General features: G+C 42.3%; 1 protein-coding gene across 3 annotated transcripts in view; it reads left to right on the top strand.

Annotated features, from left to right (window-relative positions):
- The window catches only part of LOC105016975 (SPRY domain-containing protein 3), a 28,975-nt gene extending 16,830 nt beyond the window's left edge, over positions 1-12,145 (top strand). Inside the window, exons 7-11 of one of the 3 annotated variants that reach the window (XM_034287207.1) lie at positions 4,483-4,632; positions 8,386-8,443; positions 10,631-10,750; positions 10,846-10,993; positions 11,236-12,145. In XM_034287207.1, coding sequence (XP_034143098.1) covers positions 4,483-4,632; positions 8,386-8,443; positions 10,631-10,750; positions 10,846-10,993; positions 11,236-11,320 — 561 coding nt within the window. In that variant the 3' untranslated portion in view covers positions 11,321-12,145. The remainder of the gene's footprint in view (positions 1-4,482; positions 4,633-8,385; positions 8,444-10,630; positions 10,751-10,845; positions 10,994-11,235) is intronic. The other 2 variants (XM_010881198.3, XM_010881200.3) reach the window with 2 other exon arrangements.
- The last annotated feature ends 665 nt before the right edge of the window (positions 12,146-12,810 follow it).

Here is a 12,810-nt window from a genome sequence, read left to right as displayed (position 1 = left end):
ATCTTCTGATTAGAATATTATGGCAAAACAGCAACTAATGGAGTACAATACGCCAAGACTAAATTCCATAGCATATTTCCTGACTGCTAAGTGTGACGCTTCCTAAGTGCTCACCCCTTAACTGCTTTGTCCTCTGCCCTAACCTGCACAGCTTCTGATTTGTAATCTTTGACATCTTCCCTGCGGTCGTGGAGGTTCTCAAAGGCCCAAACCCCCAACTGATTATCTTGGAGTCTCAGTCTAACAAGAAAATATAGATGTTTTGGAAAAGAGCTGATATTCCCTTATCTAAATTCTCAGCAAATTGCCAAATACCGTAAAATAAATACAGAGTTTGTCAGTCATTTAGGCAAAAATTCCTTGGTAAAAAAATAATAATTCTGTAACAGTCCCAAGCCTTTTTTGGTTGTAGAAAATGGCCTCCTAAAAAATACCCATCTTCAAAATTCAAATCAAATGGAGCTTGGAAGAGGAACATGTTTGCCCCACACACAGTGAGGAGGACGGTTCAAGCGGGAAGAAAATCCAAGCATCACAGTTGGTTAATTGCAGTAATTGGTTGAATAATTTGATGTCACCTCCATGCCAAGAAGCGGTTTGGAGAAAAGCCTCTATTCTCTTGAAGCCTGGAGTTTGTTAAATGTCATTGATACTTGTGAGTCAAAAGTATATTATTCTGGCCGGAAACACACGAGGTAGGTTTATCGTTGCAACTTCTAGAGGGACCGTGATGCATGCACCCTCCACCGCAACAAAGGGATCACACGATGCATTTTTGAAAAATCCTGCATTTCCTTGTATTAAAACACAAACAATTATGCAAGGATGCATCATTTGTGACAGAACACCCTGACTAGTTGTAACTGCGCTACGCTCCGTAGGCTCCAACTACATTGACCGTGTGGACCCCTTAAGGCTGATGTCTGACTCACTAAGGACTGGGGAGTCCTGCGTTGAACTTGAAAGGTAGTTGTGGGAACTTGAAGAGTGCAGCTGAATGACCCAGGGGCAGGCAAGTCAAACCTGAATACCTCCTTACTTCTAATTATAACCTGTTTCCCCAGATACCCCATACCTCTTCATCTCAACACAAACCACTGTACCCAGCTGCTGTTTTAAACCCCTGTCTCTGCTCCACATGAACACTGGCAGGGGACAATTCCAGCCGCATCCCCTCACCCACTACCCAACTGTGGAGACAGCGGCCAATACATTATTGGGTACGCTAAATCCAAAACCAGGAACATATCTGGCATCTGATCTTCAGTATGTCCTGTCCTGATATTTCCCCTTAAAAAAAATATAGTAGAGAAAATGATTATTCTGAAAGCATTACAACCATTTTCAAACAACTGTGTGTGTCTGTGTGTGTGTCTGTGTGTGTGTCTGTGTGTGTGTCTGTGTGTGTGTCTGTGTGTGTGTCTGTGTGTGTGTCTGTGTGTGTGTAGTGAAGTTTTTGATCTATTTTCGATCATTGTCAATAACTTCTATTGCCAGGAAGTCATTGACCTGGCATGTTACCACTCTTAACATTTTATTTGAAACCTATTTTCATCCATGTTGTTAATCATAGGCCTAACTCTAACCTTAAAAGGGACTGGAAAGCAGTTTTATGTTTCCATTAATGTTTCTGGTATAATCTGGACTGCTGTGCCAAGTCATCAAAAACACATTATGTATAATTCATTGAATGGCGTTAACATGATCATTTGATTCACAATGTGCACTGAATAACTATTGAAAATGTCACTTAAATGTTAGGCAAGTCTGTTTTGACGTCAATATATTATCACAGTCAGCCCCGCCACTGCAGTCAAAATCACACTGATTCATAAATGCCGACTTCTCACTGCACCTGTTGCTGTGGCAAAGAGCGGTAAACAAAATAAGCCCTTTATTTTGCCTTGCTTTAACATCCCTCTGCTTCAACACACGCACACACCCATCATGAGGATCAAAGAGAGATTTAGGCGTCAGTCATCACGCGCGCCAGATCCTGCTGACTGCCACAGGGAGTGCCAGATACTGTAAATCAGTGAACACACACCTGTCCTATTACTCAGAATCAGGAGGGTGCCATTAGACTGCACCTAAGAGCTCTACTTAGCCTTCAAAGAGGCATGTGTGTTGGACGATAGTGAAATGGAGAAAGAAAATAATTAAACAGAAATTATGCCACAATCAGTAGTTTAACAACCAACAAAACATTAGCTTTTTTTCTTATTCATTGTTTGTGTTTATATAGAAGAAAAAGCACACTGTAATTATTCCTTGTTCCTGTGTCATTCATTGTCTGTTTTGTGTTCAGTACAACACTTTAAATGCAGTGCTGTTCGGCGCAGGAGGCGGAAGAGGGAGAAATAAAAAAAAAGAAAATATAAGGGTCTAAAAAGAGATTGACAAAAATCTATTTACAAAATAGAAAGAACATACACATCAGATATTAAGACAAGGCCAATTTCTCTTAACACAGATCAAGAACATTGGCTCAGTCCATTGGTTGACTAACTAGTTCATTTGAATTAGACAGACCTCATCCCTAACAGATAATAAAGCTGTTCAATCAATCAAATATATTTTATGAAGCCTGTTTTACATCAGCAGTTGTCACAAAGTAATTTTACAGATAGTTTTACATGTGTTGTTGTCACAAAGTAATTTATCAGGGTTTGAACTTAGAGAGGAGCAGGATTTAGAGTAGTGGTCAGTCCTCTTCTGGCTGTGCCAGGTGAAGATTGTAAGAGTACATCACCTTTATGGGCCACATCAATATTTTGCCTGTTCAGATGATCAGCAGTGCCAATAAATACAGGTGGGTTGTGTTCACATTCTTGATGCAAAATCAGGATCAACGGAGTCCTAAAATGTGAAAGCTTCACTGAATAACTCACCCTGAACACTGTGCTGTCCACCCTTCAACATAGCTTTAAGAACATCAAACATGCCTTCGCTGACCTCTGTCTACTTCTTGATACTAAAAAACAGAATCAAAGCCCACGGCAACCTGCGTGCCACCAAAACATCCTTACCCTGGTTGAGTATCTCAACACCTACAAATATATTGCTCTTTGGCTTGATTGCTCACTCTCAGTTCACTACCCATGTTGCCCTCATGTGGTCTGAAAGTTAAATCCAAAATTGGTTTATTGTTATGCAACAAGGCAACTTTAAAGTATAAAAATGATCATCCTGCCAATCCACCACTAAGGCTATATAGTCTTTAGGTTTAGGTTACAGTTTCCATAGTCTCTGCTACTGACAATTAACCACTACATTGACCACAATTATGGACAATAATAGAGAGATGAAAACATAATAAACATAAATATCTATTTACCGGGCTTTCCAACCTTTTCTGGAATGCGATTGAGACTAGTCCTAGAATTCAAATTTTTAGTCTTATTTACCACATAACCTCCCTGCAATCTCTTTAGGTTTATTAAGTTTAACCACCATTCTTGGCGTAATGCCCTTGTGTTCTGACACAAACATGCACACACCATACATGTACAGTTGTCCCTTCCATGCACTAAAGAAGCACAAATGCCCCAGCTGTTTCTGTCAAATGATCCCCTGTTGATGTGAAGTGTTTGAGGTGGGACCCATGTTCCTCTGGCAGACATAGAGAATGACTGGAGGGTCCGGTCAGTTCATTACTGACCCAGGTCAATTGGAGAGGAGATGAGGAGATGAGGTCATGGATCATATAGGCTACCTCATGAAGTTGTGTTTATGTGACCAGGCACTCAGTATGACCTCAGAAAAAGGATTGTTTTTCACTATCCAAGAGATAGTTGAGAATAGTACCGGCCTTTGGCCCGTTTAGTCCTCTCTGTTTTGTCAGGGCTTTGTCAGCTGTTATGGTTCATTATGGACATTCCAATTACCCGCCACTTGTTTGCTGGTCAACCTTTTCATTTGACAATTCTATCCGACTAGAAAACACTGCCTTCCATGGATAATTACAGTAGTGATGTATGTGTTGGTGTGTTCCTGTCATTTTGACAGATTCTGATCCAGCCTGGTGGGCCAGGAGCTCTCTCACATGACATTTTTTTCAAACAGCCCATCTCACATATTGGGCTTTCAGTTAGGCCTACCAAAGCTATACTTTTCACATTGTGACCAGGTGAAAAGTGTTATATTAAGAGACCACTGCACCTTTTTCTTTAATTTCCCCAAAAAGTTGAAAAGGAACAGATTCTTGAAATGCGTTAGATCAGAGCTCTTCTTTTACCCTTCCATTCATAATTTACTGGCACTTCATCGTTCATCTTTTTCCCCATGCAACATTTTCTATTTTCCTCATGTCGTATGGGTAACGAGCAGGGCAGGTGTCGTCCTAACGAATTGTCTTAAGATGAATGAACAAACCGCGAGTCACTCTGGACAGCGTCTGCCAATGAACTCAAATCTACTGGTGGAACGTTTTAACTGACTTAGCCGTTGATGTTAAGATGTTTGCTTTGTGCTGTGTGACAGTTGCTGGAGTATGTGGGTAAAGGGAAGAGCATTGTGGATGTGGGTTTGGCCCAGGCCCGTCGACCCCTCAGCACCCGCTGTCACTACTACGAACTGGAGATCACGGACGCAGGGGAGAAGTGTTACATTGCCCTAGGACTGGCTCGCAGGGTATGTATCCTCATCCACATCTTAGTAGGGTGTTTTCTGACGTGTCACACACTGGACTAAGGGTTGGCATCAGGGAGGCTGAAGGGGACAATGGTTTGTTAGAAGGGCTTGGATAAGTTGGATTTGAACCAACAGCTCCATCATTTCAGGCCACTTCCTTGTCATCGAATTTGAAGGTGATGAAAATAACGATAATAGCGATGAGAAAGGAGAATCATTGTCTTCATTGTTTGGTCTTATCACTGTTGTCATTATGTCCAATCGGTGCCAAACATGTGTCTAAAACGGACGCACAAAAATAGGTTTATTTAACCAGTCAGTGGAAAGCCCAGGCATGACTGTCCGCTCCCCCATGACTTAACATCTCAATATTTCCACCCTATTAGAAGTGATTGATGAAGGAGAGGGGAAACGTGAACGACAGAATAAATATTGTCTCATTTTAATCCCTCATTTGGCTTTCCATAGAAAACATAGGCTGTGCCATTTACATTTTAACCACCATGCTAACATGATAGCAACAGTAACTCAAGTGGAGTGTTGGAAATATGATGTATTGGGCCAGTTCACCACCTAGCAAGATTAGAACCACTTTTTTCCTTGAACGGGCAAACTATGCTGCAGGTGTATGCATGTTAGAAAGATTAAGATTATGTTATTGTAGATAATGCCGATATCCACATTTAAAAATAATTTCGTTATGAGCATATTTGTTCTACAGCAATTGGCCTGATGACTAATTAAATCTTGGTCATCTGGATAAAACGAAGGTAGTGTACAAACGGTTTAACACCCTGATTCATCTAAGAAACTCCCAATGGAGTTTGTATGTCTTCTGAAGCACAGCCGATGCTGATCTTGTAATTTTCACTCAAAGTGGGGTCATGGGGAATTGCAGTGGAGTTGCCATACTATGATAAATATATATAAATATTCATATTTATACATACCACATTCTTGATAAAGGTTAAAGATAACTTGTTAATTTGGAAACAGCAAATACTATTTAATGTGAACAAAACAGCTCTTACTTCAGTTATATCTGTTAATTGATCAGATAAGATGAAAATAAGCCCCAAGACACAGGATTGTTCTGAAACATTTGGACTGCATTTATATCTCCCTTTCTTGCAACATCATGGACAATTTTGTGTAAGTCACAGTTCAAGAAGGCAACAAAAGTTGGCAACAAAGGACAGTAAATTGCTCAAGCACAATTCCATATTAACACTAAAACAAGGAAAAACTCCAAAATGACAGACTCAGTGGAGAAATGTGAGGATATCTATGAATGGATTAATGCAATGATAAATCTCACCTTGTGATTTGATTTAACAGCCTTTCTGTTTCTGGTCATATTTATTAACCACAAGACTATCTGCTTCCCCTTAGAAATATACTGGGTAATATTTTCCGATTAATGAGTTTGAAATGTCATAGGTTTTGCTGTCTTCTAATATAATCACCACTGTGGTTCCACCAGTTTTGGAAGGATGTGTTGTACCCAGAAAATCGCAGTCCCTACAAGAGCGTTTTCACACTTTCTAGAAAAAAGAAACTTCTAGCCAGGTTTTTATCGGAGATTTCATATTGTAAACAGGGGAAACTGTCACAACAAAGACAGTTGTTGAAGTCTTAAATAGGCTCTAAGACGTACATTGGGTGTTGGGGAAGTGCTGTTGCTTGTGATAGTAGAAATAGAGACTTGGGTTTAGATCTCAGCACGGTCACTGAAGTGTTCCCCGTTATCTTGGGAAGGTAGTGTGTGATAATTAAGATTTTCATCCCTTTACACTACATATATTTTTTCTCTGGCGCACATTTGCGTGTCGTTTATATAAATCAAAGTATCTTAGTGTAAATGCTCTCAGATCAGTCTGTGTGTTCTGCTTGGCCCTAAAGCCTGGACGAGGGCAGGCTCATAGAGCTTTGGAATTTCACAGATTTGTTTTCCAGGAATCTTTTTCTGTAGCACTCTGTGGTTCCTGCGGTGCATCATAAATCCATCAGTTTGCCATTCCTGAGGTTTGGGATGGCCACCTCCACCTCCACTCCCCAACCCCACAACCCACCCCCGCCTCAATTCCCCACCTCCACCTCCACTCCCCACCACCACCCACAACCCACAACCCACCACCACCTCTACTTTCCACCTCCACTCCACTCCCCTCCCCTCCCCCCACAACCCACCACCACCTCCACTCTCCACCTCCACTCCCCTCCTCCCACAACCCACCACCACCTCCATTCCCCACCACCACCTCCACTCCCACTTTCCTTTTTGTCCTCAGGTTTTTCCTCATGCCTTGATCCTATTCTCACTCTCTAATATTTCAATTTCTATGAGTTTATCCCTCTGTTAACCCTGCCTGACCGGTTCATCTTATGCGCTCTTCAAGCTTATTTATACTCTATCAATTGCCATAAGCAGAATTTTATTTAAATAATATTAACACACATGGTATGATTTTTGATTCACTCTAGCATCAAGTTACTCCCGCTGCGCTGCAAGGCAAAACACATGTGGAGCGGTGCTTTGCCCAGACCACTGACCTGGAAGGCATATGAACTCACACAGTGTTGTTTATCTGGTAACTAACATGGTGCTCTCTGTTGACCATGTGCTGTTGCTGGTGATTGTGTGATGGTTTTGGTGTCAGTGTGAGATGTTTTCGAGCTGTTGAACAAGCTGGAGGGATGTAGAGAACCAGACCTCCTACGTCACCACTCCAGCACACACTGAACGAGGCATCCTCTTCACACTTCAGAAGCCATGGCGAGTGTTGCCTCCTCACAGAAAGTGGAGTGTGACAGCGGCCATTTTCATCTGTTTACAATATGAAAAAAAATTATCTCCAAATCTGGCATCAAGTCTCTTTATCTAAATGAAGTCATTATATTGTAAAAACCCTCTTTATCCACTGTTTTCTCCCCTGGGTCTCTGGTATCTTTCCACATCTCTACCAGTAAAGCCCATACCTTTGGCACAAAGGCACCTGTCTTCTCACTCTTCTCAATAACGGTTAGTGTTAGTCGTGACCTGGTGGCTCCATAGTAATGTCTTTGTTACTGTGTTACAGTGAACAATACCAGCATAGAAGCTAGCTAGCGCTGTTAGCTCAGGTGATGCCATCCCCAGGTGATGTTACCCACTGTGGTTAGAGATTAGCATCTGAGTGTTTTGACAAAAGCTATTTCATCAATGGATAGAGGTTGCTGCGGGCAAAGCATATAACAAATGGTGTCTTCATAGTAACAGTGACTCATCGTAGTGTTTTATGGCTTCATATCCAGATCCTTTAAATGACCCTCATGTTTCCGAATGTATTGGGAAGATAGAGGCAGAAGGGGATGAGGGAAGAACTAGAAGAGAGTGACATGTTTCAACTGTTATCCAAATGGACTTCCAATAAAAGACATGATCTTATCAGCATGAGGACTTCTATTGTATGGGCTGATGGGCAGGGTACCGGTTCTGGGGAAGACTGAGCCCTATTAAGTGTGACTCACCCTCAGATCTTATCAGGAACAACACTGGGCCTCTGTCGGGGATTCTGCTGGATCACCTGGGGGCTGAGCATTGGCAGGAAACTGAATCAGTGAATAAATAACATACACACACGCAGATCCCCAGAAACACGCACACACACACACACACACAGTTTACTATGTATCAAGAAGGTGTCATTAAGACATGCACACGCCTAGTATGAGTCGAATGAGACACCAATGATTTTGCGCTTCATTTCACAGGATTATCCCAAAAACAGACACCCTGGCTGGAGCAGAGGCTCCATAGCCTATCATGCAGGTGAGAGTCATGTGTCCACCTGTCTGTATGCATGTGTTTCAGCATGATAGTAAACAAAAAATTCTGTGTTGGGATGGTAATTGTGTTTATTTAAGGAGAACAGTTGTCCAACACCAACTGGACCTTTGTGAAAAGTGATTTCCCCCCTGAACCTAACTGCTTGCACCCCCTTTAGGAGCAACAACAGCAACGAAACACTTCCTATATTTGGAGATCATTGTTTCAAATTGCTGTGGAAGAATTTTGTCCCGCTCTTCTTAGCAGAATTGCTGTAATTCAGAGACATTGGAGGGTTTTCTAGCATGAACTTCTCGTTTAAAGTCCACAGCATCTCGATGGGGTTCAGGTCAGGACTTTGAGAGGCTAGAGAGGCCTGCAGTTTTTTAGGTGTTGCACTTGGTGAATCGACGCTGCGCCCTTAGAGGAATTTTGGTAGGGCAGTAATCAAGCCTGGGTGTGTCTGCTCTAATTGAATCCACTGATCAATTGAATTTGGTTAATGGATTTATTGAGTAACTAAGGGGGAAATCACAGAGCCAGTCGGTGTTGGATAACTTTCCCTTCAAAAAAATTCAACGATCATTTAAGAACAGAATTTTGTGTTTACTCTGTTCTCTTTGTCTTATTACATTTTGTATGAAGATCTGACACCATTCCGTGTGACAAATATGCAATAATAGAGGAAATCAGAAGTAGTGAAATACACTCTTAAGACACTGTACTTTTCATTGTTGGTCTGAATCTGACTCCTCAGTTATATACAAAACCTTTCCTGTAACCCATTGACGTCATAATGATATGTCAAGATTCAGTCCACAGTTTGTAGTACTTGGTTTTATAATTAGGCAAGAGTCAGCCTCAGTGTAAATAGTATGTGTCCTGGGTCTGTATGAAAGGCCTGCTTCACATAGTATAGGAGGAACAGAAGAGACCAGATCTTTCCTCAACTCAAACATTGAATTTAATTGAATTACTTAATTTTTCCAGAAAGCTCTTCAGATGTGGCAGGTTGGAAAATATGAGCATACTACATAGTAAACATAAACTGCACCATGAACACATGGCAGAAACAAAATGTCTACAAGGTATTTACAAGATCATGTTAATGTCCTTTGCTTTCTCCTAACAATCTTACCACTGATCTGCTCAACCCTCATTCTCCCCGTAGGGTATTCTGAGATGCCTGTGTGTGTGTGGGGGGGGGGGGGGGTTGTAACCAGGCAACTACATTAAAGTTGAGACAGGCTGAATAAATAAAACTTGACCCGGGTCAGAAAGGTGTGCACTCTTTTGGGCTCAGCCAGAGATGCTGAGAGGAGTTGTACCCATCAGCATGTTGGCTTAACTCGATCAGTGTTTCCCCTCTGATAATCCTGAACAGTGAAACCCCACCCAGGGATCTCTTTGTTTCTTCGGCTCCCTGTCATTGTTTCCACCGGGAAACGCCCTCTCCGTCTTCCGAACATCCACCCTAAGGATGAGAACGCAGCTCTTTCCTTTCACATTCTGCCCGTGAACTCTACCATTGGCAAGGGAGGTTGAGATGAGGACAAAGCACACGACATTCGGAATCACACTCATTCAGAACTTCTGGGTTGGGCTCACTTCCTTTTCAATCCGGTTCATGTAGATGAATTGAAATGGGAACACGCTGTTTATCCTAAACTGATTGCCTGGCTGCCTATCTGTGTTGCTCCGGTCAAGAGCCATGTCCACTTTAGTTTTTTCTTTAAGATTAGCCTCTGGATTTGATTTCCTCCCTGACAAATAATCAAATGCAAACATTTAACCATTCTGATTGGTCCCAGAGACAAGGGTTGGGCCAGAACCTTTGTGAATGACAAACTCAGTGCAAACTCAGTCTTTTACGCCTGCTACATTTAGTAACGGTCATAGGTTCTGATGATCTGCAGGTAATCCCTTTGCTGTTGACTGGTTTTGTCCAATGCCTCTCGCAGTGATGTCAGCAGAAACAAACCTATTTGTGTGTACCAATAGCAATGGAACGAAATTCACTGTTTAAGTCTTCAGGCAACCGAACTGACTGAATTTGCATGAAACCGAAATACAGAACGATGACTCAAACTCACACACACGCTCGCTCGCTCATACACACCCACACACACACACACACACACACACACACACACATTATTTTCGTTTAGACACACCCGCCCCTTCTTTCAGACGATGGGAAGCTTTTTCACGGCAGTGGAGTGGGGGATGCCTTTGGCCCTCGCTGTGTTGAGGGGGATGCGATGGGCTGTGGCATCATGTTCCCACGGGACTACGTCCTGGACAGTGGAGGTGAGTTGCACGTGAGGCTTACGCTATCCGATTGTAATGCAGACAACGTTGAAACGACGTTCTTGGGGGATAAAGGAAGGCCTGTCTGACTGCAGTGGCGTGGCTCCCTCAGATGACAGTGATGACGGGGACATGGAGGTGCAGCCAAAGCAGCGGCGTGTCCAGAACGACCTCTACGCAAACGACGACGATGAGGAGGATGGGGAAGAACTTGAGAGGGACCAGGAGGGAAGGAAGGTCATGGTAAGACCTACAACAACATACCTTTTAAAAACATCGGCGAGAGCATAATCTCCACGGAGGGCAAAGAGGGGTTTAGTAACCGCTTTGTAATTCATGTTTCCAAATGGACGAAAGGGTTATACAACAGTGGGAATTGAATTTAAAGGGGACACGGCCCATTTTGTCCGTATCCTGACTTCATTCATTAAACCACCACCCCGGTCTGAATGTTAGCTCACTGTCACCCCCTTCTGGTGTGTTAGGTGTTCTTCACGAGGAACGGAAAGGTGGTGGGCCGCAGGGAGGTGTCAGTACCGGCCGGGGGGTTCTACCCCACCATCGGCATGATGAGCAGCGGGGAAAAGGTCAGGGTAGACCTGCACCCCCTAAGCGGCTGAGAGGATGGAGGCCAGGGACATGACCCGAGAGAGAAGTGGCCCCAACAAACACACTCAGAGGATGACAGTGTACGAGGCCAGGTCCACATGCAATAGCGCTCACGCCAAACAAACCCAGCGTAGTGTTCCTCTTTATGGAACGGCAGGATCCATCAGGTTGGTTTACTTAACTCTGGGTTGACTCCTATTACTGGGAACACATGGTAGATAATAGATGGTAGGAGGGGTCATATATTCAAAGCCGATATATCAAGACTAAACTGCATGGGTGCCTCAACAATGTGCTTATTAAGATATCTATAGAAAATACTAGAAATCTGATTGGAGGGGGATAGCTGGACCAATCATGGGTCTTTAGCCACAATCAGTCAAGTCTTATTACTCTAAATTCTGATTTCAGATAAATAAATGAAAAGATATGAAAACCTCAGCCAATAAATGCAGTTCTCAGGTATGCCAGGAGCTAAATGACTAAGATGCTGTGTTATGGTTGTTGTTTTTTCCAAGATGATTATGATATCCTTTTATATGGTTTCATCACAAGCACTTTAATCTAGTTCTACTATGATGCACTACCACAGGCGTCACGCTCTTTCTCCTTTGGTTGTTTTATATTGTCAAATGAAAGGTTCAATTAAATACTTGATCTGTAATTTGTTTTACTTTTTCTTCTGTAAAAACAACATTGTGTTGAAACAACGAGTGTGCTGATTGATGACATTCTATCGTTTCATAAAGGGAAAATCATGCACTCTATTGAACTGTTCCTTACAGAGTACTGTTTGATTTCATATTAATTAACACATTTATTTTCATAAATTATAGTTAAGAACACCTAAATTGACTTGTCACCTCTAAATTGTGGGCTTGTATGCAATGTTTAAATACCTTCATGTTGATTAAAATGTATTTCCATAGAATGGCCAACCTTGTCTTTTTTTACTTGAATTTACAATAGAAAATCGAGGGAGCAATAATATCATTCATATAATCGCTAGTTAGTGTTTTTCATCAAGGCACACCAGTCTCCCTAAAAAGACAGTATTTTGCCCAGCTTACACTATTTGTCCAAAAGTATGTGGACACCCCTAGTTATTGAGTTCAGGTGTTTCAGCCACACCCATTGCCCACAGGTGCATAAAATCCAGCGTATAGCCGTGTGTTCCACAGGTACAAATTGGCAGTATAAAGAGTAGTACTGAAGTGCTCAGTGACTTTAAACGTGGCACTGTCATAGGGTACCACCTTTGTTTTGTGAAATTTGTGAAAGTTTGTGAAATTTCTGCCCTACCCCATTTGCCCCGGTCAACTATAAGTGAAGTGGAAGCAGTTTAGCCACAAAGTGGTTGACCATGCAGAAAAGGATCCCAAATTGCTGAAGCGTGGAAAAAATCAACCGTCATCTGTTGCATCACTGACCACAGAGTTTCAAACTGCCAC

This window comes from Esox lucius, chromosome 17 (assembly GCF_011004845.1).
Source record: "Esox lucius isolate fEsoLuc1 chromosome 17, fEsoLuc1.pri, whole genome shotgun sequence".
Taxonomy (NCBI): domain Eukaryota; kingdom Metazoa; phylum Chordata; class Actinopteri; order Esociformes; family Esocidae; genus Esox; species Esox lucius.
The sequence above is the reverse complement of the archived record's forward strand: the minus strand, read 5'-3'. Positions and strand labels throughout refer to the sequence as shown.